General features: G+C 40.6%; 3 protein-coding genes across 3 annotated transcripts; 1 reads left to right on the top strand and 2 right to left on the bottom strand.

Annotated features, from left to right (window-relative positions):
- Window positions 1-4,785: 4,785 nt before the first annotated feature.
- Window positions 4,786-5,945, bottom strand: L3040_002900 (uncharacterized protein; the record flags this gene model as incomplete). The annotated part of the gene is made up of 4 exons (XM_007292088.2): window positions 4,786-5,053; window positions 5,114-5,488; window positions 5,544-5,845; window positions 5,889-5,945. The coding sequence occupies 4 exons, from the start codon at window positions 5,943-5,945 to the stop codon at window positions 4,786-4,788; spliced, it is 1,002 nt and encodes a 333-aa protein (XP_007292150.2).
- A 1,814-nt stretch (window positions 5,946-7,759) lies between these two features.
- On the top strand, window positions 7,760-8,641 carry L3040_002901 (uncharacterized protein; the record flags this gene model as incomplete). The annotated part of the gene is made up of 5 exons (XM_007292089.1): window positions 7,760-7,788; window positions 7,849-8,117; window positions 8,194-8,276; window positions 8,334-8,435; window positions 8,534-8,641. The coding sequence occupies 5 exons, from the start codon at window positions 7,760-7,762 to the stop codon at window positions 8,639-8,641; spliced, it is 591 nt and encodes a 196-aa protein (XP_007292151.1).
- A 2,827-nt stretch (window positions 8,642-11,468) lies between these two features.
- Window positions 11,469-13,256, bottom strand: L3040_002902 (uncharacterized protein; the record flags this gene model as incomplete). The annotated part of the gene is made up of 4 exons (XM_007292091.1): window positions 11,469-12,207; window positions 12,267-12,322; window positions 12,430-13,104; window positions 13,158-13,256. 4 exons carry the CDS (start codon window positions 13,254-13,256, stop codon window positions 11,469-11,471), a joined length of 1,569 nt encoding a protein of 522 aa, XP_007292153.1.
- Between the last annotated feature and the right edge of the window lie 13,921 nt (window positions 13,257-27,177).

Here is a 27,177-nt window from a genome sequence, read left to right on the forward strand (position 1 = left end):
GCTGCTCGAATAAGCGCTTTAACGCGTTCTCGTATAGCTTTTTTAATAGATTTTCGTTATGCTTTTAAAGCTTTATAACGTCGTTTTAAATTAAGATTATTTATCGTTTTACGAACTCTTTTTAAAACTTGCTCGTATTTAAAAGTATCGTTTCGAAATTAAAACGAGATCGATAGTATTTTTCTTTAATATAATCTTATATATATTAAGTCCGCTTTATTAAAGTGAAAAGCTAATCCGTATTAAAGCATAAACAAATAGCATTAATTTTAATATTTATAAAGCTTTTATTAATAGCTAAATAAATTAGCAATCTGTTAATATTAATAAAAAATATACGTAAAATCGTTTAATAATCGTTTCTCTTTCGATATAGCGTAGCTTTAATTCGAATAAGTATCGGCCGTATTAATCTCGTAGACCCGATGCAAAGCGATCTCTTAAGTCTCTTCGTATTAAGCTGCTTTTAATAAGTTCATATAAGCTTTTTTCGATACGAAAGCGAAGCTATCGATAAGTTTTAAATAAATACTAACTTTCGCTAGCTGTTTTATAAAAGCTTCGATCTTTAAGTTAAGATCGACGAATAAAGTAATCGAATTCGTAACGATAATACTTGCGCGATAAAAAAAAAGCATAAGTACTGCTAAAGTAAATGTTATAAAAAAGTGAAACGTATAAGTTTCGCTTATTTTCGAGAATAATAAACGATATTTAAAGACGAGAGTTTTCGTTTTAATAAAGATCATAACGAAAAAAAGCTTTAAGGATTTCGGCGTAATCGTATTTTTTAATCCGTTTCGTAGTAATTTATTTTTACTTAATTAAATTATTTATTATAATATATATTATATCGTAAGATTGCAAGTGATCTTTTTTAAGTTTAATATTTTTTTAAATCCGATTTTGCATCGATAATAATAAGCAATCGAAGAACTTTTATTTTAATTGCTTATCGGTAATATTTTTATTTTTTAAGCAAGCAAAGCTTATAAAATTAAATTATCGAATGAATTGTAAAAGCTCCGCTTTAAAAGCTTTTTCCTTTGCTATTTACTTATTACTTAAGTCGTTTAAAAAGCTAATATTATATTTTTATTTAGCTAGGTCGAAAGCTTTATATTCTTTTTTAATTACCGATTTAAAGTCGTTTTAAATTACTTTCGGATTCGAAAAGCCGCCGAAGCTTTCGATATTGCAACGTATATTATAATCGAAAAAGCTAAAAATATTATATTTAATAAAGCATTATTTTTTTTTCGAATCGCTAACGATATCGTAATCTTTAAACGCTCGTTCGAGCTAGCGAATATAATCCGTAATATTAGCTTTATCGAAAGCAAGCATTTTAAAAGCTTCAAGTTTAAAAAAAAGATTACGAATACTTACGTAATTCGAAGCATTTACGAAAGGTAAAAAGGCTTAAATCCTTTTCATTTTATCTTCAGTTAGCTTGCGAGTAGCATTTTCGTTAAGTCCGAAATCTTTTTAAATCGAAAAAGTTATAGCTTTTTTTAATTTCCGAAAGCTTTAACGTAAGCCCGTTAAATTGAATTAATAAATATCGATTAAAATATAAATGTATTTCGAAACGAATACGAAAAAAGAACGAAAATGATATAAATATAAATAAATAATAAATATAAAATAAATATAATTTATAATAAATATTAAATATATAAAAAAATATTATAAAAATATAAGATCCCGATGCGTCGAAAATGATTTATTAAAAAATCGAGTATCGATCGCTTCGAGCTAGATAATCGAAATTAAATCGATATAATAAATATTAATAATACGTTTAATTTTATAATGCAAGATTCGTAATAAGCGGAAAAGTAATTATTAAGATTAAATATATTAAAATAAAAACGAAGTCGAGTAATAGCCGAGCTTTTATGCAAGCATATAGCTTGCTTTTAATATAATACGATATCGAAACGGTTTCGAATTGCATAACACTTATTTCCGTTCGTCGTATCTTTTATTTGTTAAAGCGAAAGATATTCGAAAGCAATTCGAAGTTTTTATACGTAATCTTTATTGCGAAATAAATATTAAATTTTTCAACCTCTTAAGCTTAGCGTAGTATTTCCGGTACTTAGCTATTGCTTATCTTTTTAAAAAAGAAAAAGCAATAGACTCGTATTAAAAGCGATATTAAATCGAAAAAGTAAAATATATTAAACGAATAGTACTTCGAGCGTATCGCCGTGCAAAGTAGCTTAAGTAAATAGAACTCTATAAATATTAAATTAAACTTTAGCTAGCTCGATCTCCGAACTAAAGTAACGACTTTTTAAATAATACTTATCGAATATACCGAATAATATGCTCGACGGATATAAATCGAAGAAAAATCGCTTTTAAAGCAATAGCCTCGAAGCTTATATGCAAAAGCATTTGATTATTAGCTTAGCGTATATCGAATACTTTTTAAAAAAGCATTGCAAAAGCATATAGTTAATAGCTTAGCGTATAACGTAAACTCCGAATATATATCTTTTCGCAAAAGAAGCAAGTCTAAAAGAAGTATAAAAACTAACCTTTAATTCGATTCTTTACGTAGATTATTAAATATATATAAAAGAGAAGAGCTCCGATATATACTTAACGTCAAATCAAGAGATATATATGAATATAGCTATAATAAAATCGTAAATAAATAAAAAGAAAAAAAAAGACGATCGAAAGATATTCGAATGTATATTATAAGTACGTATATTATATTGTATAATAATATAGTGCTAGTTTAAGGAAGAATTAATTACTCGTTTATATAAGAGCTTGCACGTAACCTAACCACGTGCTTAGCAAGGCTAGAGCATGCAGCGCACCTACGTGACAAAGGTGCTTAGCATCAGTACTATATACATGGATAAAACAAAGCAGAGCCTCAACTCCACCACAATATACGCTCCTTTTAAGATACGTAATTTCTATTTAAAGCATAAAAAGCTCCTCGGCTCTCTCGCGAAGCTTTTCGAATTAATCAAAGCTCATTCAAACGGTATTAATAATTACGATCACTTAAATAATAATAAAATAATAAATAAACGCTCGAAAACGAGCTTTTTTCGAACGGAGAGGTAATATAACGATACGCTAAGCTTTTTAAACGCACTTTATATGCGCTAAGCTATTTCTTTCTTTTTTTCTTTTGTATTTTTCGTATTTTTTTATTCTTTACTTTTAACTTATAAACTATAATTCACGAGCTTTTAGCGCTTTTACCTTCGTATATATAAACCTTAGCTACCTTCGACCTTTATACTCGATAGTTATTAATTCTAAGTCATTACTTTAAGATTCTCTTAAGCTTTTATATGAACCCTCGCGCTTTCGTAAATTCCTTTAAGTAATCGCTTAAGGTCGTCACATTAGCATTAGTATTATATATATAAATAAAACAAATACAAAGCCTTAACTCTACCATATTAGCTACTTATCAAACAAGTCTTACGTGATTGGATTAATAATAGCTTTTAAAATCGCGTATCTCGAGACAGGCGATACTAAAAAAGCACTCAAAATATCGTATTATTTTTATTTAATTAAAACGCTTTTATAAAATAAATACTTTTCTTTACGTGACGTATAGAACTAAGTATTAGCTACTTATTAAACAAGTTCTTATGTGATTTGATAAATAATAGCTTTCAAAATCGCGTATCTTGAGAAGGACGACATTAAAAAAGCACGCAAAAAATCGTATTATTTTTATTTAATTAAAACGCTTTTATAAAATAATTTTTTTTTTCACGTAACGTATTGAATTAAGTATTAGCTACTTATCAAACAAGTTCCTACGTGATTTGATTAATAATAGCTTTCAAAATCGCGTATCTCGAGAAAGGTGACGCCGCGACAATAAAAAACTTAACGTTAAGTATATTATCTATTATTTAAATAGAAAATAATAAGCTTTAAATATTTTTTCTTTGATTATTATTGCTTTATTAAATAAGAAAAAAATCTTAAAAAGTTTTCGTTTTTTAAAGAATATCACGTGATAGTATAAAGACGCTAAATAATTCTTAAAGTCGAAAATATTTTTTCGAAAAAAAAATTAAATTAAGAAGAAAAAAGGTCACGGGATTATGCTAGCGCCTCGGCGTGACTTTAAATAGTATTAAAAGCGTCGCCGCGATGCGAGGCGATTTTTTTTAAATTTTTTACGCGCAAAGTAAAATCATCTCGGGAAGGGCGAACGCAAGTTCGCCCTTCCCGAAGTGCGTGTACTGTTAGGTCACCGTTAGTGATAATAAAACTTTACCTTTTCTCTTTCCAAGCAATCGAGTTTGAAGATAAACCTATTAGTTAGTTAGTGCACGTGACTCCTCTTAATCGTATAGAAGGAGTCAGCTCCCTTGAATCCCAGGGAACAGACAGAATTCAAATACTATTACAACCGAGTGAATTGCAATTGCAAGAACTTTGACGACTTCACGACTTTACGAATATATTTCCCGATCGCTAGAAGCAATCCAACATCTTGTATTATAATAACAAGAGGAATGATAAAATGAAATCGGCTCAGGATATTGCATTTCGTAATTTTCTATTTGTACAAGGATATTACTTCGCGCCCGAAGTATATGAAAAACATCGTCGGATACGACTTAATTACAGTAGGAACCGCAAGCACTTCATGCCATGATTTCGGCTGAAACGAAACTATGAATCTCAAAGACCAAGAGAACCATAAAAATACCCAGCAATATCCTAATCGCCGGATCGAGACTATTCAGATTAGTGAAATTTCATCGTTGAAGCAAGAGACTAACCGCTATCCTTTAACCCAAATCGCTTTCCAGCTTCGATGATCCCATCTTCGAACATAATACCTACTGGCTGCACCATAAAGAACATGGCCTGCCAATAACCACCATCTGCGAACATGCTCACAGTAGCACCGGCGTGATGTATGAGAGCACTCATCGCAAAGCCAATCCAGATCTGGGAATATCTGCTGCCAAAAGTGCCTTTGCGCAAACCACAGGCTTCTTTCGTAATTCGCCCAGCTTCGGCACATGGTCGTCGCATCATTCTGATTGGTGTTTTTGTTAGACACTCATATAAAACTTTTCAGGAAGGGGGATTGGCTTACTGATGCCAACACTTTCCCCACATCCTGCGAATACTCCACGCGTCTTGGTGAAAAGATCCAAACATGGGCGGCCAATCAACAGGATCGAAAATATGGACCAGGACAGTAACGGCACCTAATGAGTACAACAGAGATATGGTACAGTAGAGTTTAAAAGCCGCGGCCCAGGAGATAAAGACCTGCTTGGTCATAGGCATCTCAAAGAAAGGTGTAATCTCCAGAGCATACGCGTCTCGGAGCATCAATTGAACCGCATCGAGACCAAGATATGCTGCCAATCCAGATATCAGATTGTACTTTATGAAGCTTGACCTAGGGCAATCCTCTCCTACCGGTGGGGGAAGACAGTCCGGTTCGATGTTCCAGCCCACTCCTCTGCTATATGTTTAATACATCTTCAAAAGCTATAGAGACAACGGGTGGTACAGACCTTTGGTTGTTCCAGAGGAAGAAGAACCACTTCAGCCGTCCTAAAGCATCATTTGGAGCTCGTCCATCAGCTCGGCCAGTGGCGGAACCCGCTTTCTTCCAGAAGTCCCTCTCTGGCCGGTGCAGTACCACCAGGTCTATCCATCTCAAGACGAGAATGCTTGTTGAGACTCCGAGCAAGTATGCATCCCGAGATTGCTCGGCAGTCCAGCCTAGCATGTACAGATAGATGCCGGATATGATAGCTCCAGAACTGACACGAAGAAACCCAGGTGGAAGAGCAATGGACAGAATGCAGGCGGCCTGGAATGTCAGCAAATCGCTTCAAAATGATATGAAGCCTTACCGTGAGTAAGCCATGGATCCATCCCGGCGGAGGGTGACGATCTTGGAAAAGAGACATGAGGGCACCTCTTGTCACTTTTTCAAGGAAAAAAAGTCGGTGGAAGGTGAAGGACGAGGAGGATGTGCATATTTAGTTGGTAGGAAGTGAATTACTCACGCTACTGTTAGCACGACGGTAGCAATGAAAATGAAGCCATCGGTAAGACACTTGATTCGACAGTTCTTATCTCGCAGCTGATTGGTCCTTGAAAACACCCTCGACCATCCTGTTTCTATCCCCAGTCAAAATCACGTGTTCTGGCAACGGTCTACACTTGTTCAGATATCCTCTTTCAGACGATTTTTGAAGCCGAAAGTTATAGACCAAAGATATGCACATTCCTACTCTCGGCCAGAGGATTACAAATACTCATTATCGAGGAATGATGCGATGGCTCTGTCGCTGGCAACTTCCACTTACTTTTCGATCTTCTCCTCAACCCCTCCGGCCTCGTCGTCGCTTTCATCAAGCATCTCCTACGTCATGAGGCTCGAAAAAGTCGCGAATTCCACTCTTAAAGATATCTTCAGACTTGCGAGTTTCGAGTTCTCGACAGCCTTAAAGAGGTCCCTGGTGGCTGACGAGCCCCGCGCTAGTTTCTGGAATCCTGCAGCAGCTTCAATTCTATCGGTATGAATGCCGTCTCCTTTCTAAAGCTTGATTTTTTGTGTATATTCAAGGTCGAAGTTTCTGTTAATAACGATGTTCTGGAATCGTGCGAAATGAGGCTCGAATAATCCGCCTTCGATCTCAGCGGGTGCTATAATTGGCCACTCTGTTATCAAACTTCCATTCCTTCTTAGGATCATGCCTCCAAACATCATTATAGATTGCACCGAAACTCAGATCGTCTGTATCACTCAGCTAGAAGATGTCACGGGCTCTATATCCATATTAAGGACGGTCTTTGTGCACCATAACGGTTGCCTCGGCATATATTTGCACATTGGCTCGCAGATGGCGAAGTACCTTGAAGCAATTTATAGACCTTTTTCGTGAGGATGTTGATCTCCTTTGCAGTGTTGTATACAAATTCATCTTTTTCCACACTGTCATCTTCCGAATAGCAGGTAAGCTCGGCCATATCTTTATCGCCGATTTCGGCTTTATCGTCGGACCAACCGTCCTCTCTAGGCACCGTTGGCAAAAAAGACGATGCATTAATGTGGAGTTGAGGCTAAAGACTGGCGATTCTGTTGTTCTTGATGGTACATAGGTAATAAGAAAAATACATTGGAAGCGATTCCACTTTTCATAATGTTCATGCGCTTCGGAAAGCAGATATAAAGTAACTTGCGAACTTTTCTTCCACTCGATGTGGATTATTTGGAGTTGTGAAAATGTATTTAATTCTTATGATATGATTGGCGGCTTAGAAAAGGGGCAATCTTGTCTCGGGATCTCGGACATGGAATACCGAGCATCTTCGCGCTCCGGAAAGCATTCCCGAGACTGCACAGGAAAGTAAACAAGTTCTCGGTTACCAAAATCGCTATGCATCGCTCGTAATGAGATTTCTTAAGTTCCAATTCACTTTTAAATGAAGTTACTTGCTTTTTCTATCCCTAAATTGAACTATATATCCAGGAAATCGATAAGGGCATGGCTCCAGAAGAGATCAGCACTCAGCGCAAAGGTCACGCAAGGAATTTGCGCTAAACACCAAGCGTCTGTTTTAGTATTCCTCATGGCCGAGGTTATTCAAATCATGACGACAACAGCTCTGACGAGTTGTTTATCAAACCCCTTATTTCAACTTCCATGTTGTACCTCGTCCAGCTTCCGATACAGGAAAAAAAACCTCATCTCTACAGCCTCTACATACTACCAACATGCCTTCCAACTCCCTACTCGATGGCGTGTACGTTCTCTTCTCTTTACACAAACCGTTCAATGACTCATGAGATTTACTTTTTAACAGCCAAAACACCAACGGCTTGTTGATGGCAGCCCTCGGACCAATGTTCCTCGCGTTTGTCCCAGTAACGAACTACATCACAGCCCCCAACGGCGTCGTTCAAAAGGCCATGGAGACCCTGCTGGCCACCATCCCCGGCACGGCCTCCATCACGACTGCAAGGACCATCCCCGCCCTCTCCGCCTTTTATATCTTCTGGACATTCGGAGCAACAGGCGCCGCGTCCGTAGCTGGCCTCGCAGCAAGTCGAAAGGAGGGATTGGACAACAGTCGTAAGCCGTCGATCGGTGCCTTGTGGCCCGTCTAGGACCCTGGAGCCTTGAACATATTTACTGACGCAACGCACAGATCCGAGGAAAGATGTCAATAACCTCACTGGCCTCCCTCTTCGACTCCGAAGCGCGCATTACAATCTCCTTGAGATGTTTCCCGTGGGTCCCTGGTCTGACCCCTCCTGACAGAACAACAACTCATAAAATACAATGTAGGGCTTCGCGCTGGCAGCTGCTCTGGCTCATGCAACTGCGCCTGCGAACCAGAATCTGATCAATCTGCTCGGTCTCCACGTGCTGGCCAAGTCTTTTGTCTTTGTGAGTGATGGATACGCTTCCGCTATTTATTCCCTAGTCTATTCTACCAGTTCCGAGTATCGAGAAGCGAGGGAGGCTGATTGATCCGGTAATGACAGTATCCTGCTTATCTCCTCGATATTGCGCCTTTGAGGAGCATTGCCCACATCACGGCTACGTCTAGCGTTATAAATGTAGCCTGGCAGGTGGCTATTGGCGCGATGTAAAAGACGCAAACGAATCGCACGGCGGGACACCTTCGTATGGTACTTTTGAAATATGAAAATCTTGGTACTTGTTATTCTTCCCATATGTTCAACCGAGTGTGTGTGTTCTGTATAGTCTCAGATGCTCAGGCAATTTGACTTCGAATAATGCTTAACATTTAACGAAACTTGCTCTGTCTATATAAACACCGATTTCAATACCTTGAGCCCCTACGCTCTGAAACTCGCATATTCAATTCTGTCATTCATCCTTAATGCGGCTGTCGAGTCCTTGATTCTAGACAATTTTTCTCGATAAATCAACCCGTGTCTCGCGAAAAGGCTCGCAATGCAGTCGGATGACTGTTACGCTGGTAGCGACGCTACTCCGTAAGGCAGGTCACGAGGTCTTGAGTACGCGTATGGGTTACACGTTACCTCGTGACCTCTGGTTCCCGTTTCGGCACGCCTGCCTATAGCCTCGCAGACACTTCTCATCTGGGTATTGGAAGGTCCAGGCCCTATTGTCCAGACATCCTTTCATCCGCGGATGCCGCTCAAGCATATTCGGATGCACGGCTATTATCTCCGATAGCTCTTGGAAAATCTCATAGATAAGGTATGCTAATAAGTCTACTGTTTGCCCAGAACCTTCGACGATCCTCTGGATAGACTCCATCAAAGGCCTCCAGATCTGTCGCGCCAAGGCCCCCATCTTCCAAGTTCGTCCGAATTATCGTGCTCAGTATACCATCGCGACTCGGATAGCTCCTCAGAGTATGACGAATGGAATCAGATGCTTGTTTCTCGGCCAAAGCAGATCCCGCTTACCGAACCCATACAGATCGCACAAGAACTTGAAATAAGTTGAGGCTAATGTAAAGCATATGATGCGATATATTTTCACGTATCTATCGAATTGATTGCAAGGCATCGTATAGTCAGTCATGAACAACGCACGATCTGCTTTTAATCCGTATAAATTCTTCTGGACCACGTCGAGAATTTCCGCCGGTGGTATATTCTCTTTGAGGTCGATGGTCTGGATATATCCGAATATAAACGAGAAAAGCATAGCCGTAAGATAAAGGAGAAACACTGCCACGGAAGTAGGCGGTGGGATCTGGAGGTTTTTATTTGAAGAAATCCCAGTTTAGCCATTGGTAGATGAAAATTCCGCTCAGCCTTATGAATAAAAAAGAAAAAAGGCACGGCAAGCTCGACATTGCTAATATGTCGGTTCCCGAGTAGCAGGACGGCCTCGATGGGGACCAAAGGCCCATGTTTCCTCATGGTGACTTTGTGGCGCAAAATTGCCTTCCTTGATGCTGCGAAAGTGAAGAAAGCTGGGCGAGTTAATTAAGACCATTCGTGGCAGCAAGCTGTGTGCGTCCAGTATGCTAGTTGGCCGCGATGTTAGGGAGAAGACTTGAGACGATGACCGAACAGGAGCAAGCCTCCCTTACTGTCCATATGCGTAATACTTTCTAAGGAGAATCGCAATGCCTTCGGCCCTTCGATTTTCAAACCTCTGATATCATGGCTGGCGTTGATCCTCCTTTTTCCTGTGGGTGGGCAGCCCTTCTAGCTCTTTTCGCGCTTCTCCGCGCGCTCTCAACCACTCCCTGGCCCGTTTTGCGCAATCGAAGCAGCACAGCCCATACTCCCAGGTGACGCTCTCCGGTCCAAACAATTGTCCTAGTAAATCAGGCAACGGTCCCAAAGCACCCAAGGCACGGAAAGTATTCGTAGTGTGACGAGTGCCATTCGCGATTCGATCGAGCTCGTTGGCGAGAATGCCAAGGTCTTCCAGGTATATTGCGAACAGAGTCGCGAGGAACATATAGTCTTGTTTGACCTTACGCCTTTGCCGTAGTATAGTGCGATGGCGGATTAGATGTTCGTAATGACCGTCAAGAAAAGAGATCTGCAGATGTATACCAGGCCATCGATGGCCTGGCCCGATTTCCAGTACGCTTGGCCAGAGAAAATGGCCCACATCGAGAAGGGGAAGAAGGCCAGGGGGACAATGAAGTCCCGGTACTGAATATACACATCCTTAGTCTTCAACATTGGGGCACAGAGCAGAGCCAAGTTACCAGAAAACTGATGACAATCAGAAGCTCTGTTTATCGTGGCAGGCTATGGTTTTATGCGTCCGTAGAGAACTGGATTCGAGAAATTGCTAAATGATCAATACGAAGCTTTCGAGGGCGTGGTTTTAGAAGAGAAGCAAGCAGATGTGGAGGCAGCAGAGATGGAGAAATGGAAAAACGAAAACACAGCGAGCGAGAGACGCCTTAGTAAGCCAAGATGCTCTTCTTTCCACAGGGCGGGATCGACTCGCGAACTCATTTACGCCAACGCCACCTTCCCCCCTTTACCGGACGACCCAGGCCAGCGAGCTTCTCGGATATACCTTTCATTCACTCAGTCAAAAGACGGGACTGGGTGCAAAGGTTGCGCGCCGAAAATCTTGCATTCTTCGTTTTTCAAGATGCTCTTCGGATCATATAGAAACTTCCAAACGGCGCTAAAAGTACAGCAGTTCCCAAACCAGCGTGGATATCTGGCCCTCGTGCCCTCCAGTTCTCAACACACTGAGAACATATAGGCTATATACAGATACATATATATATACAGAACGGAACAAAAAAGAACTCCATCGCTATTGCAGCTCGCTATTTTAGTAAGAAAAGAAGCATCTCCCGAACAACTCATCCCTCTATGCAGATATATATATATACAGAACAGAGCAAGAGAGAATTCCATCGCTATTGCAGCTCGCTATTGCAGCAAGAAAAGAAGCATCTCCCGATCAGCGAACAACTCATCCGGTAAGTGACAGTCAAGGCTTGTGGTAACCGGTCCAGAGCGTGCGCAGTTGATCCTGAGGGTCGTACTTCTTGGCGATAGCGCGGAGCCGCTCTTGATTCTCCGGCCCGTAGCTGGCAATGACCGTCCCGTTCCGGCTCTGGAACTTGCCCGCGTAGTTCATGTACTCGTAGCCAGCGCCGCAGCCGTCAGCTTTCGCCATGGCGTCCAGGTCCGAGACGAACTTTTGCATGCTGGCGTCGAGGAAGTCGTCGTTGGCTGCCAGGCTCCAGCTCGTCGGGAAGGAGACGATGTAGGTAGGGAACTCCTTGGGCCGGAGGCCCGTGGGGTTGCCGCCATTCCTCTGCATGGCCTCGAGGGCCGGGTTGGTAAGGGGCTGAAAGACCATACTCATGTTGAGCATGTCCCCTCGAGCAGTCATCTGCGCTCGGACATCAGCGCCCCAAGTGGTGAAGGCTGCAATGAGCTTGTCCATAAAGGCATCGCTGTCCGCACGATCGGAGATGGAGGTCGAGTACCATGACTCTCGGTTACCGAAGCCGCCGCCAGCGCTGGTAGTGCGGAGGATCGTATCCGAAAGGCCCATGACCTGCGACGTATTCAACAATGCCCCTGGGAGTGCCGGGTCGCCAAAGGAGGCCATGGTATCAAACTCGCCGCCAGGAGCATACGGAGAGCTGAGATTCAGGTGGAAACCGAAGACCATCGTTTTCGGGCTTGCGGTATCAGGGCCAGCAAAGTTTATGCCGAACCTAGTCCCAGGGTTAGTCTGATGCATATCACACAATTTGCAGAACCGACGACTACTTACATCATATGGGCGTCTGGATCCAGTCCCGAGTGCATCATTTCCCGTGCGACCTTGGTCTGTATCACATGTTAGCACTGATCACATTCCATAATCTGATATCTTGATCTCGAGATGCGATCCTGAACCTGATACCTCAACAAGACAGAGGGAAAAGATGCCTTACAAAAGTGTGGAGGACCGAATTGACGGTTTCTATAGTCCAAACTGATAGCCGGCTCCAGATGTCGCCTTGCTCGTACGCCTCGAGGTCGAATCTGGTGACGATGCCGAAACTGGATCCGCCGCCGCCTCGAAGAGCCCAGTAGAGATCCGGGTTTTGGGATGGATTCGCGTCGACAATCTCGCCGGAGACCAGGGCGACCTGGAAGTTCCGGATGTTATCGCACCCCAAGCCGCGCTTGCCTAGCAAGAACGACAGTCCTCCTCCTAAGAGGAATCCCGAAACACCGACCAGAGGGCTGCGGCCGCCGACGACGGCAATACCATGAGGTTCGACCGCCTGAGTGACATTGATCCAGCGATTGCCGGGGCCGATTGCAACCGTGCCAAGATCGTCTGCGATTTCAATGCTGTTCATCATCTCCAAAGAAATAAGCACTCCTCCTTGGATGCTGGATGCAGCATCAAAGCCGCTATGTCCTCCACTTTTCACTGTGAATGGGGTGCTCATGTTGGTCACAAGCACGAGAGCCTTCGCGACGTCTTCAGCGCATGTCGGCAGAACGACGCAGCCAGGCGTCAGGTCCTGTCGGGCAGACCAGTAGGTAGTTGTCTCTTTGAAGATTGACGAGTTTTGGTTTTCCACTTTGCCTGGCAAGGCGGAACTGATTGTCTCGCACTGCGTGTTTGGTTAGAATTATCATCCGCTATATTCTCATCTGAATTACATACTGTTGCTGCTGCGGAGGGGGCTCCATATGCGTATTGTGCGAGGCACGGCAATCCGAGGAACAAGCCCGGAAGGAGAAGTTGGGCAATAGCGGTCGGCATGATCACGGCTGGACAAAAAAAAAAAAAAAAAAAAAAAAAAAAAGCAGAGTTAAAAAATGGTGACTTGGAGAGAGATAGGCAATGAAAGGAACGTGTGAGTTGGATCGGGAGCCTCCAACTTTGATACTCTTACCATGACGATCAGACGGTTCGTCTTATAGTCGACGGAATACCCAGACGCAAATGCAGACGCAAAAGCGCATAATCGAGCTGCCAAGACGCCTGTCGGATTCGCGTTCAGAAGGAGAGAGAGAGGTGGGGTATCGTACGGAACATACGTGATACACGCAAGACTGACTTGGCTGACAAGTCAAAGGCGACTTGGCTGACAAGTCAGAGGCGACTTGAGGCGGTAACGTCGGAAGTAGTCGCCTTTTGACATGTTGGAGTGGCGTCCGAACTATAGATATTTCGTTTCAGGGTGCCAACTAGTTGTACAGGGTAGTCACAACTACGACCTATATAAGTAGAAATACCTTGAGGTGGTGGAATAGACGTGCTTCACACCTCAGATTAGGGGAAATCGAGTCGATTCGCCTAGCTACAACATTCACTCATAAACTCAACCATTGTAAAAGAATGAGCGGAAATATTCCACAGATCACAAACTGGAGCTGTCGAGAATCAGTATCGCGCTCGATTGGCTGCGATATGCCACAAAACCCGATTTGGTAGGTAAGGTAAAGTGGTCGACGCATAACCGTACGGGGCAAGAAAGCAATATGCGTATCCGACGCCGTAGAATTAGATTAAACTCTGAGCCGGGCCGAAATCTTAAACAATCGATACAGTACGGTAGAGCATCGTCACCAGGGAAGAATATAGGCAAGGATCCCATGCACGCTGAACTACTGTTGTACTACCTACTACGTAGTCCCGTTCGTAATGGTAAATACAGCAGCAGCACGAGGTCTAGGCCTGCTTAGCTGTAGGCAGAGATAGACGGGCAATCTCAAGAGTTGCTGCTCTCGATCGACTGACAGTTGATCGCGTTAAAGTTGAGAATTATTGACTGTTAGATTTGCGCAATTACTTCGCACTTGATTGCTGTCTCGAATTAAAAGACGATTGTTGCAGATCTTTATATAAATTTACTTGGCGCTAAAAGCCAATTCGCTAAAAAGGAAATGCTTTTCACGGGCCAAGCTGATTGAGATACGTACGGAGTGGAATACAGTTGTCGCGTGTCGGTCATTCACTCATAAATTGTTTACTTTTTAGCATTTCCCACTTTTCTCATACACAATGATGGCGGCCCCGTTAGGATGAGCGGTCACTTGGGCACTTGTAGCATTAATGTGGCGAGATCCCGGATCCAGGGATTTGTGCGGACGCGAATGCGGACGGATCTTCGCTTCAAGATCGTTTTGCGGGAGGCAGCTTCTGGAATAGAGGGAAGGGCGGCCTAAGCGATTATGCATGACTTTAGCAGATCCGACGGAGATATCGATCGACGGAATAATACTTCTTTAAGTCATATACGCTTTTTGGGATTCCTGGGCAAACACAACTTTCTAGCCGTAATCGTCGGTTAATAAATAGTCAGTGCACTAACAATGTAACCTGCGGGCTCTCGGTCATAGTCAGGGCAAGCAAGTGTCCCATTTCAAATATTTCAATGGGTATTAGAAATAACTTAGCAACGAATAAAGTTATAATATTAAAAATTTAATATTTGTAAAGAGCTCGATTTCGCCGATTAATGCATTCAGTTTTTGTTAATATAGCTCTTTTTATTATCAAGTCATTTAAGTTGCAAATCGTAAAAAAAAAAAGTTTTTAGTTCTTTATCGAAAAGAATCGAAAACCGCGATTTGTATTAAGAATATATTAATAACGAAAAAAGCTATAACAATAAAAATTAATATAAGAATCGAGATAAGTGGATTATATTTCATACATAAGAAATATTATATATTTTTATTATTAAAATAAGTAAGATAATACTTATTACGCAAAAATTACAATTGTAAAAGCGAAAAAAGCTCGGCCAATTTAACGAAAATTTAAGAACATCAACTTTTCGATCATATTTATAACTTAAATGAAATAATAATTATAAAAGCTATAATAATAAAAACAAATTGCACGAGTCCGCTTTGTGACGACCTTAAGCGATTACCTGAAAGGACTCACGGGAGCGCGGGGGTTCATATGGGAGCTCAAGAGGATCTCAATCAAAGTAATGACTTAGAATCAACAACTACCGAGTATAAAGGTCGAAGGTAGCTGAGGTTTATATACACGAAGGTAGAAGCGCCAAAGACTCGTGAACCATAGTTCATGGGTCAAAAGAAGGGAATGAGAGAATACGAAGGAGAAGATGCAAGGTAAAAGGAAAAAAGGAAGGAGGTAGCTTGGCGCATATGGGGATACGCCCAGGAGACCTGGCGTGTCGTCATACGCTTGACTAAGAGTTTTTTAAATATCAAATTTTTATATTAAATTTTAATATAAGATACTATTAATATTAGAAAATATAAGATTTTGAATACAAAATATTTGATTTTCAATTAATCGTCGGTTACCTTGAATTTAATTTGTAAAAAATCCCGACCTGGCGCAGTCAGGTCCGCACCATCAAGGCGGGACAGTAACGGTATACTACTTATTAAATAACAACTATTAATATAGATAAGAAAAGAAAGGCTTTCATGTGCTTAGAAATCTCGCTTTACAAACGTGAATTGAAAATATCAAGATGCACTTATTTGTGATGATTTAATACATTAAAATGTAATAGAAATATAGCTAAAAACTGTCCCAGATAATTTAAATCTATTTATTTGCTGCGAATATCTTAATAATTATAACCTTAATTAAAACAAGCGTCGCATAAATCAAAAATAAATGATTTACTTTATTATATTACCAAAAGTATTAATTGTTATATAAAAGTTAGTAGTGGTGCACGTATTCTTTTAATAGGTTTGAATAAAAGTCCGATTTTCGTGTTCCTCGCTTATTCCAGTATTTACGCGGCAATTCTGATATAAACTTAATAGTGGGCTTCCCGGCCCCAAAAGTTGCGACGTCAAGGCCCACTATTAAGGAAACCAACGATTAAAGAGACCTGGGGGGCTACGATTCTTTATTTGTACGAGGTGCTTCTTACGAATCTTAGCTTTTCTTTTTTTATTTCTTTTTTTTGGGGGGGGGGGGGGGGGGGGGGGGGGGCCGTAAAAAGAGTTTGGAAAGCCGAAATTGAATCAAGATAGCTTTTCGAAGAGATTTTCTTTTATCGGTGATCCGAACGAGCCTCTTCTTTTTACCTCGATTACTACGCCGATTACGATCTGTACTTGACGGGCATACCGATTGAAAATAACAAAAAGATTTGCTACAAAAGATGAACGAAGTAAAAAATATAAAAGAAGGTTTAAGACGATTCACGATATTGAACTTTTAAGAAGGCCACTTAATTGACTCCGGTTCGGCTTGGATTGTTTCAAAAATTGTCGTGCGGGAATATAAGGTTATAAGACTGGTTACTGCAATGTGCATTGCAGGTCTGCTTTTGCATATCAAAAATCGATATCGATATATACGATATCTACCGGTATTCTACTACCCCCCCCCCCCCCCCCTTCCCCCTTTGAATAAATGTCGAAAGTATAATTTCGCAAGGGATCTTACCAGGGCTTAAACCAATCAACTTACTACGTCGCAGGCGTAAGTATTACCCTTCGAGGGTAGGGTAACCGGGGGTTTTAAAAATGGAAACTAAACTTTTGAGGCACCTTCGAGGGGTAATACTTAGGCCTGTACCGTGGTATAAGGATTCAGCATTGAAAAGTATCTTTGAGACAGTATTTAGTCTATAAAGTGGAGTCGACAGGGCTTTGAGCCATTAAGAAACCACCGCTCTACGATTTGTGGGCCTAAACTGGGTCCGACATTTATTCATGGGGGGGAGAGTAAAAGTTACTACGTCGCAGGCGTAAGTATTACCCCTCGAGGGTAGGGAAAACAGGGGGTTTAAAGTGGAAACTAAACTTTTAAGGCACCCTCGAGGGGTAATACTTAGGCCTGTACCGTGGTATAAAGGTTATGCGATACCGCGGTATTAAAAACCCGGGGCTGTTTAAAAAAAAGCTTTTTTTAACGTGGTTTTTACTTTCGATTGGATAGTACTACTACTGCTACTATTTTATCTTTACTTAGCACGTCGCCGTACCTTAAAGGAGGTCTTAAAGTCTAAGCATTACGTTTTGGATACCTGCCTGACGTTAATAAATATAATAATAATAATAATAATAATAACATTGGAAAGAGTGTCTTTCCAAATCATAGCCTTCGGCTCGGCTTAATGAAACGACCTAAGAACTCAACGCGCAGCTCATACAACTAGTTGTATATAGAGCGGCAGGATACGTAGAGCAGACGTACTACCGATATGCGTCATTAAGAAAATGGCTGGCGCTTGACTTTACTACCAGGATTCCATCCGTCGTCTGATCTGATTTACTTTTTTGATTTCTACTTTATTATACTGTATCAATAGGCACTTCGCTTAGAGCCTGTATGGCTCGCAAATGCAAGCCAAGTTGCATGAATTAATTAATCTGTATGGCTCGTTCACGTAAATTTTATAAAGTATGCATCTGACCTTGCAACTCGTAATTGCATCATACTACGTAAGTACAAATCGAAGTTGAAGAAAAAAACTCTAACTTTCAAGTTGCAAGCTCGAGTTGCAAGCTTTTTTCTCCCCTTTCTCTTTTCGCTTATTTTGACTATCTTTTTATCCTTCTATAACGCTATCGCAATAGCTTCTTTAGAGATATTTCGAAAAGGCGTAATCTGTGCAATCATAATAATCGGTGTTATCGCTGAATGTAACGCGGAATAAGGTTTATAGGACTGAGTACTGCAATGTGTATTGCAGGTCTGCTTTTGTACAACACTGCGATAAAAGCATGCGGCGCTATTCAGTATTGTAAAAACAACTTCGCAAAAACACTTCAGCAAACTTTAGAGATAATAGGTCTTCAATAAGTGGAAGATCTCCTTGCAAGCCACCTACAAATAATCAGAAATAGCTCAACAGTCTCTTAAAAAAGCTTTCAATACATCGAAGACTTGTTAATACGCAAAGCCAAATTGCGGAATACTTGATACATGCGGACGAAGGAGCAGCTTGCGATTTTTATCATAATAATTGATAGTTGTAGTAACGAATTAATCTCATTTCCTAAAACCTAAGTTGCAAATTGCTATTTAATTTGCTAGTTGCGAGCCTTACAAGCCTTGGAACGTGCAACTTTCACTTTCAAGTTGGGTTGATCCTGTTTAAGATCAACTTAACTGCTTAACTTCACGGACGTGTAACTGCGAGCTATACAGGCTCTTACCACGGTACAGGCCTAAGTATTACCTCTCGAGGGTGCTTCAAAAGTTTAGTTTCCATTTTGAAACCCCCGGTTACCCTACCCTCGAGGGGTAATACTTACGCCTGCGACGTAGTAATTTCCAACATCGGAAAAGGTTTCAGCACAGGTACTTATGTATGCCAGCACATCTGTCCCCATACTTATCGAAAATCACCCCAAGTATAAAGTCGAATCTACGCCGAGCCAATTCAACAATTCAAAAACTTGCTATTTCTTTCCTCGGTTTGCAAAGATTAACGCACCAGGACAGATATGCTGGCTGGATGCGGTAAAGAAACACTTTCATAAACTATAAGTCGGCCTGCGCAGCAGTCAAGCGATGCGCGGCGTTATAAAACTAAGCGAAATGTTTTCGCCGCTGGCTGGTTTGCTTCACTGCTCGCGAGATTTAATACTCGAGCTGTCAAGCGAGATGTCAAGTCGTCCTCGACTCATCATCGCTGGATCCTGATGTTTATAACCGTACGTACTTGAAAATTCATAGTACAACAAGCTCGCAGGATAGATCACTGCCCAATATAGCAGCTTAACTTGCTGGTCATCCGCGACGCCCAGGATCCTATGCCAAGACTATTACAGCTAAGTGACCACACTACCCCCAAGGCGAAAAGTCATCCTTGATATACCAGCTGGAATAGATAACGATTGACTAACTAGCTGACCAGCTACGATCCTTCCGCTACGATCCTTCTTATATATCTCATGCGAGCCACTCACATTAAGATGGCATATATTCATCTTGGAGATAGAGACCAACGTGCCATGGCATCTTCACAATAGCCGGCTTGAGCAAGCCTCCACAGTGGCATATCTTTGCGCTCCACGCTCTCCGGAATCGAGCGATCTCGCCGTAAGGTAATTCCGGCTTGCACAGGATCAGATACCCAAGTACTTTATTCGGTCACCTTGCACCCACCAGGTGGCATAAGCCTCCCTGCCGCGAAGGAACTCCCGCTGGTGAGCTACGACTGGCGCCATTCGATGCGCCCCAAGGAATTCCGAGGATGCTCTGAGTTGTCTCCAAGCTCCGTCGTCTCTGTCTTTAGGCTATGTTTCTAGCCCTCTGCTTCGGCTTTGACGCTGTGTGTGTGGGAGATCTTTACGCTCTTTGGAGATGCGTCACTCTAGCTTTGTATTCGTCGAGGCAGAGTGCTGGGTACAGAAAAAGCGGCACAGTTTATGCACAGCCCACTAAAATCCTGCCTTGATTCCATCGCCTCGGACTGGCATGCATCTCTTCTCGCCAACCGAGATCCCCTTAAGAGCTAGCTGCTTGCACATACTCTTTCAGAATAGCGCAATCAAGACCCGGGTATCACCCATTCTCATTCATGGCGCCTATAAGATCTACTCTTTAACCAGAGTGTTTCATGGGACTCCAACAGCCTGAAGATGCGGGAGCGCGATGCTAGTTTCGTGATGGCCGTGGCTTGTGAGGCATTTTCAGACAGAAATTGCGCTAGTGATGACGGCCTAGGATAGGCGGCTTACAAAAGCTGCTTTCTTCTCGGACTTGCGAGCATCTGTATCAGATATCATCCTTAACTTCCAAAAATACAATCATTTGGTTTGGAAAGAGGTGATTTTTCGAGCTCGAATCGAAGGTTTGAGGCCAACCGGATCTCTATCTTGTAAAATTGACATATGGTACGACTGGATATCCTACCTACAGAGTACCCATTTGAATACTTAAGCTATTCATCCTCTAGTCTTCTGCTACATACTTATACAGGATTACGGTAACCAGGTTATAATTTGTTTATAAACAAGCAAGCAAGATCTAAGTCCTTAGCATTCAGTGCATTACTATTTGCTGTAATGTTGTTGTTATATAATAATCCAGGTGAAAACAATAATCAGTAGAAATTCCTGGAATTCGTTTCGAGAGAGGGTAAATCCACCTTTGCTCGTTGAAGAAGAATAAAATTATCTTGTGGCGGTGGATAGCGATGAATGAATTAAAGATATCTATCTATCACTCGGAGGCTCTTCTGTCTTCTATGCTCAGCCTGGATATAAGATGAGCTCGGTAGACCATGGCTACGGTGCCAGTCTGAAGTTGACTTTGACTTTTGGAACCATTGATCTGCCTCGCCAGACTCTTCGAATGCTCTTCTTGTGTTATGTGCTTTGGTGGGTCAGATGCGTTGTATATCGCCTTCATCTGTAAACGCCGTCAGCCGCTACTTGATCTCCTTGAGGCTGGTATGGATGGAGGTTAAGCTACGAGGACCCGGAGGTAGAGGCAATATTCCAGCCGACTAAGGATGGATGTCTCATCGTACGATTTCTTCCTGCTGTTCCTATGGCTTGAATATTGGGGATACGCCATGCGCTTCCTCGGTGGTCTCTAACTGCAAGGCCTCGGATTTATCATATATAAGAACCTGACCTAAACGATCTTCTGTTTTCTCAAACGTGCGAGTCCAGTGATTTGAAGCAGTGTGAAGTTTAGATCCGTATCGCAAGGTCTGCAAGAATCCTTCCAAGATTGTCAGCCGGCCTAGCAGAGCTAGCGTACAAAGCTGGCGCACAAAACTTGCACGTATCTACCATCACCAAAAGTCAACTGCCTATAAGTGTATCAGGATTGATCTTTATATTGGTCGATCATCTCGCGGTAGCCCGCCCTTAAGCACCACGAGATTCTCGAAGTGACCTCACAGATGGAGACGACTTGTCTTACCGCGCGGACTTTGGCAAATCTTACCGCAAGTCTCCGAACTCTGTGCCTGCGGGGCAGCGACCGCACTGCACGCCTTCCCTTAGAAATTTTAAACAATAACATAATAGGTGAGAAGAAGCTTGATATACTGGACGTGTATCTTACGACATGGAACAACATCGGCTTCAAAGACGCCGTCACTACGCTCGAAGACAGTCAAGCTCCGTATTGCACTACGATACAACATTCGTTACGAATCAGCCTGTAGTCCTTTCATCTGACGAGCAAAGTTGCCTTGGTGGTTACTTAGGAAGACTTGAGTAATAGTAGGACTTGACGTCTCAACTTTAAGAGCCCTTCTTTAATGTTGGTAAGTCACAGGGGGGTTGAGTGATTAATCAGTCGTGTTGTGGTTGTATTTGTTGATGATCCTTCTACTCCATACAAAGTGGGCTGCCCCTTAAGGGGGCAGGAGCCACGGCAGCACGTGCCTCCCCACGTGCCATCACCCTCACGTGCCCATGGCCGTGCCAGTAGTCCGACATTTAAAGTAAGCGAAATAATTATATCTCGCGAAACAATTGTATCCCGCGTCGCTTAAAAGATAACGAAGAAATCAGATATATATTTTTCTTAAAATATCAACTATATAACTTAATATATACATATATATATATATATATATATACATATATTATATATACGTAGTATACATATATTATATTATTAGATTATCAAATCTTAATAAAACTCAAAAACATCTATTATATCGCATATCTTTCGAATTAAATCAAGAAAAGCAAGCTATGGATTAAAGACGCGGCGAATCTCGTCTACTTTTTTCGACTTTCTATTTAAACTCTTTCTACTTTTTGAGCATTATCTATACTAAGAGTGACGATGATATAATATTAAGTCGCTTATATCTTTTATTTTTATCGCTAATCTAAATATAATCTAATAGATTTTATTTAATTCGGAAGTGATTTTTATTTGCAAAAAAATATTTACTCGATCGGATACGAAGCCTTTGTGAACCTAGCAAGCTCTCTTTTTCAAACGTTTTTTAATGCAGATTTTTCATTCGCAATTGCATTTCGAAAAAGAAGCAAAATAATATTATCAGCTTCTATTTCTTTTGCTATAAGATGCTTTTCGCGATTTCGAAGAAGCATCTCTCGGTCGGTCCCGCCTTGGTGGTGGCGACTTGCTACAGTAGCAAGTTGGTCAATTCTTTCGAATTAAATTTAAGGAAACCGACGATTAAGCTATATTCTAGCATTTCGAAAATCGTGTTTAATATTACGAGCTAGAAATTTGCGCGGGAATAATGAAAAGGTCTCATATAAACTATATAATAATATATTCAGCTTTAAAGTTTCGAATAGCACTTATAATAGCATATTATTAATTATATTTCGAAGTACAAAAACAGCCCACTTTTATTAAGATACGCAATTACATTTAGTTGAAAAATGTCGTTTAAGAGGTTATGATTTGCTCGCAATTTAATATGATATAAAAAATGTGTGCGAGATACAATTATTTCGCGAAACATAATTGTTTCGCTTACTTTAAGGAAGGGCGGTAACACTTGAGACGTCATATCCTATTATTGCGTGTCATGGACTCAAACATCTGTACGGCTGGCAGCCATCTCAAAGCTAAAGCTCGCAGTCCAAGATCCAATCGGGGACTCGGCTCATGCTTGGATAGCAATCTTACGCTGCCGAAAGGGCCATGCACGAATGCTAAATCTACTATTCATAACCACCTACTATAAGAAAACATGCAAAATGAAAACTCTATTACTCTCGGTAGCGTGATCGGTTATTAACAGAGGATATTTTTGCTAAATTCGGCGAGCAAACCCTTTTCTGATCAAGGCTTTTTGAATAGCCTTTTCCATACAGTCTAGACCCATCAAACCGGGGATCTACTACGTAATTTTTCAGCATTTTTCGAATGGCTTCGACTGGCTAATGACGTCAAGACCCAATTGACAAGACGTTGTCTTATCGGTGTATCGAGTGCGACAAATCGTGCAGTACGTTTTCGAAGTATCAATTCATGCTTTGCGGCATATTTGACTTAATCGATTGTGAATTTAGTTTAAAAAGCGTTCTGAAATGGTGAAAAATCGGCGTCGTTATATAGAGTTCGAATACGTCATCGATTATTTCGAATAAAATCAGAAGCTCTAAGAACTTTAAGAAGAAAATCCATATTGGTATTGATAGTAGTAGTCAGTGCGCTGACTTGTTACCTGCTGGATCTCGGTAATAGTCAGTCTGACCAAATATCCTAGTCTAATTAAGCAAGTGTTCCATTTCAACTTATATTAAAAATAATTTCATATCAATTAGAATTATGATATTAAAAACTACATGCATAGGTCGGCGTAATCTAGATCTATAACTTTTATATTAAGTATGAAATCTTTCCATCCACTACTTTATAGTAAATAACCCAAATAGTATTCAAATCACGATTAAATTCGTTTGAAAATCATATATTTTGTATCGAAGAATTTATATATCCTATTATTGATCGTATCTTGTTCAAGAAATCTAAATAAAAATTAATATTTAGAATGATATTGATAAGGCAGACTTGTGAATCATATTTCTATTACTATAGCCCTTATTTTTATTATTTTATTCAAGTTATAAATATGATCGGGAAGTTGATATTCTTGAATTTTCGCTTAATTATCCGAGCTTTTTTCGCCTTTACAATCGCACTTTTTGAGTAATAATTATTATTTTAAGTATTTTAATAAAAAAAGTATACGTTATTTACCATTTCGTGCATCTAAGTTTTCTTACTAAAGCTCTTATTATTATTGACTTATTCTTGATCAAAATCGCGATTTCCGATCATTTTCAATAGAAATTTAAAGACATCAGTTTTTTCACGATTTGCAACTTGAATAACTTAATAACGAAAACAGTCTTATAATCAAGAATTATATGTATCAATCGATGCAACCGAGCTCTTTCCAGGTACTAAAATTTTAAAACTATAGCTTTATCATTTATTGGGTTATTATTAATGTAAGTTTTAAAAAGACACTTGATTGGACTGACTGTTGCCGAAAGCCCGAAGGCCCGAAGGTACTACTAACAAGTCAGCGCTATTATTAGGACAAAAAAAAAACCTCAGAAATGCAACGTTAACATACTACGTCGCAGGCGTAAGTATTACCCCTCGAGGGTAGGGAAAACAGGGGGTTTAAAGTGGAAACTAAACTTTTAAGGCACCCTCGAGGAGTAATACTTAGGCCTGTACCGTGGTACTTCGACCCTTTCGAAAATCCTATTTCCCTTGGTAAAACCTTTGTTTCGTACCCTCAGGGTATAACACCTTACGCCTATGACGCTGTACAGCCCGCAAGCCGGCCTTAGCCTTTTAAACTTCAACAGATTTCTTAGGCATTTAAACTTCAACTTCAAAGAACTTGCCGCTCTTTGCGGAAAATTCTCCGGATACTAATTTAAAGCCAAGACTCAAACCCGCTGCGAATGTCCGTAGTACACGTCCTTTTCTGTGCTCCGAAACTGCCCCATTAAGCTTATCTATCTACGTAGTGGATATAGCGATTCTGTATGGTCGATTTAGTTGAGGCCATGCCAAGCTTAACATCACGTGGAGAAGAAATACGGAGTTCTTAGGCCTCGAGCCAAGGGACAACAAGAGTCGTGAGATGCAGAATCTAATCAAGTCTTGAATCGCTCTACCTCGGCCCTTCATACTGCCATTAAGATTCCTTGTGCGGGCTGCATAGTAATCCCATGAGCACTTTATAGAAAACTGCATTAAGTGAGTCTCTATAATATTATTGGTTAATCCTCTTATCAGCACTTTGTAAATCATACTTCCGCTTTGGTTTCGGAAAGGGGGTGATAAACGAGTAAGTGATACGTATCCCGGAGCCTAAGATGCAAAACGTGTCATGTACGGAGTAAGACGATCGATATCCGAGAAAAAAAACTTTTTCGCATACTCCTTGTCTTACTAACTTTATTGCTGTACTGATTCACTTACTACGTATACCGTAAGTGTACTCTGAACTACAACTTACGTAGTACCTCGGTAGGCCAAAGTATTACACCCTGAAGGTAAGTTCTTGTTATTTTTATAAGCTTTTATTCTATCAGGTTGTAATAGTATATTACACCTCCGCCTCGCTTACGGTATATCTGAAAAAGAATCTAATATAAAATCGGTAACGATCGTGGAAAAAAAAGTCAAGGAAAACAGCATTGAAATACCCATCGAATAGAATTCGAAAGTAGTCGATAAAATTATATTGTATTTCCGATCCAATAGGACGCTTCTCTTCGATTTTCCATAGTTTACCTCGAAATCCTCGAGAGTCCTAATTCCCTTAGTAAAAGCCTTCGTTTCGGGCCCTCAGGGTGTAACCCATATGCCTATCACGTTGTAATAGTACAACTACTACAACTAGTAGTAATAATAGGCCTAAGTATTACGTAGCGCTTGCTTAAACATATTATTCAAGGCTGAATCGTTATAAATTTAATAATTCAAGCTTTCGTTAAAGAAATTGCAAAATTTTACTTTCCATATATATTTACAAAGGGAGGTAATATCGGTATAAATGTAGCAAATATCCCAAACTTTTGATTGATATCAGAAATATCAAAAGCAAACGAATTGAAGCCAATTCAGCGGTGGAACGAGTTTTATATAAACTCTTTTACGCCTCCCTCCTTTCAATCAAAGACGCCCACGCGAGTGAATCACGTCGATCGATGCTGGAAGATCACGATCAAACGCTTAAAGTCTTTCGCATGCATTTAAGAAAAGCTATCGAAAGGCTGTTAGATTAATTGGCATACTATAGCACAAGCATTTTCGCGAAGACTTCTGCGATCATTGCATATTATACGGAAGGAAGCGACGGAATTATTATCAGTCAGAAAGCACTTTAGTTTAACAAGTATTAGCAAATATGATGTATGGTGTAATTAAAAGTTTGAAAAGACTTTATATAAATAATTTGATAAGCAGTTACGAGCCTTCCACTGAAGCTAGCGTCTATGCTAGCGATTGGGCGGCATACGGCTTCGGTTTCGGCCTCATTTATACAATTAAAAGCTTGCTTTTGTGCGCTCACTGCAGAAATACTACAATGAATTGCTTTCTGGAGCCTTCTTGTATGTAACTCCTTAGCTTAGCACGTCGCCGTACCCCATGGGAGGTCCCAGGGCGGTAGGCTTCGCCTGCTACCCGCCCGACGTAAATAAACACAACAACTGCAGAAATACTAAAGCAATGCGCAAGTCAGCAAGCTAGCTATTTAAGAATAATAAGGTAGTTAAATACGCTACTTATAAAAGCACGGTAAACATAAATTTAATTAAAATCATTTTAATAATAAATAAGATTAATTTTGGAAATTCTTTATTTGAAAGCTGAACAACTATGAAAGGTGATATTACTCTAACGGTAAATCGTATAATAAAATGTGAGATTTGGAAAGTGATATAAAGGAAACGAATTTGAATTGCTTGCTTGCTTAAGGTAAATACAAAAGGCCTTTCAAGTCTTATATATATTATTAAGTAGTTCTAAAGCCTTTTATATAATTCATATAATATATAATAGAATTATAATTAAAAACAGAAACGAATATTCTAATTATTTGCTGAAAGTTCTGGTAAGTCAGCTGACCTCGCTTAGAATATCCTAAACAAAGTAATAATTACGAAAGTACAACGGTTAAGATATTCCTTTTGTTTTGATTTATATTCAAACTATCTTAATCGAGCAGTACTTTGATAATCCCTTACTTCGTATAACTAAAAAAAAGGTCGGCGGATTTTAATTTCGAGCG

Source organism: Drepanopeziza brunnea (assembly GCF_022702325.1).
Source record: "Drepanopeziza brunnea f. sp. 'multigermtubi' strain 214-2 chromosome Unknown ctg4, whole genome shotgun sequence".
NCBI lineage: Eukaryota > Fungi > Ascomycota > Leotiomycetes > Helotiales > Drepanopezizaceae > Drepanopeziza > Drepanopeziza brunnea.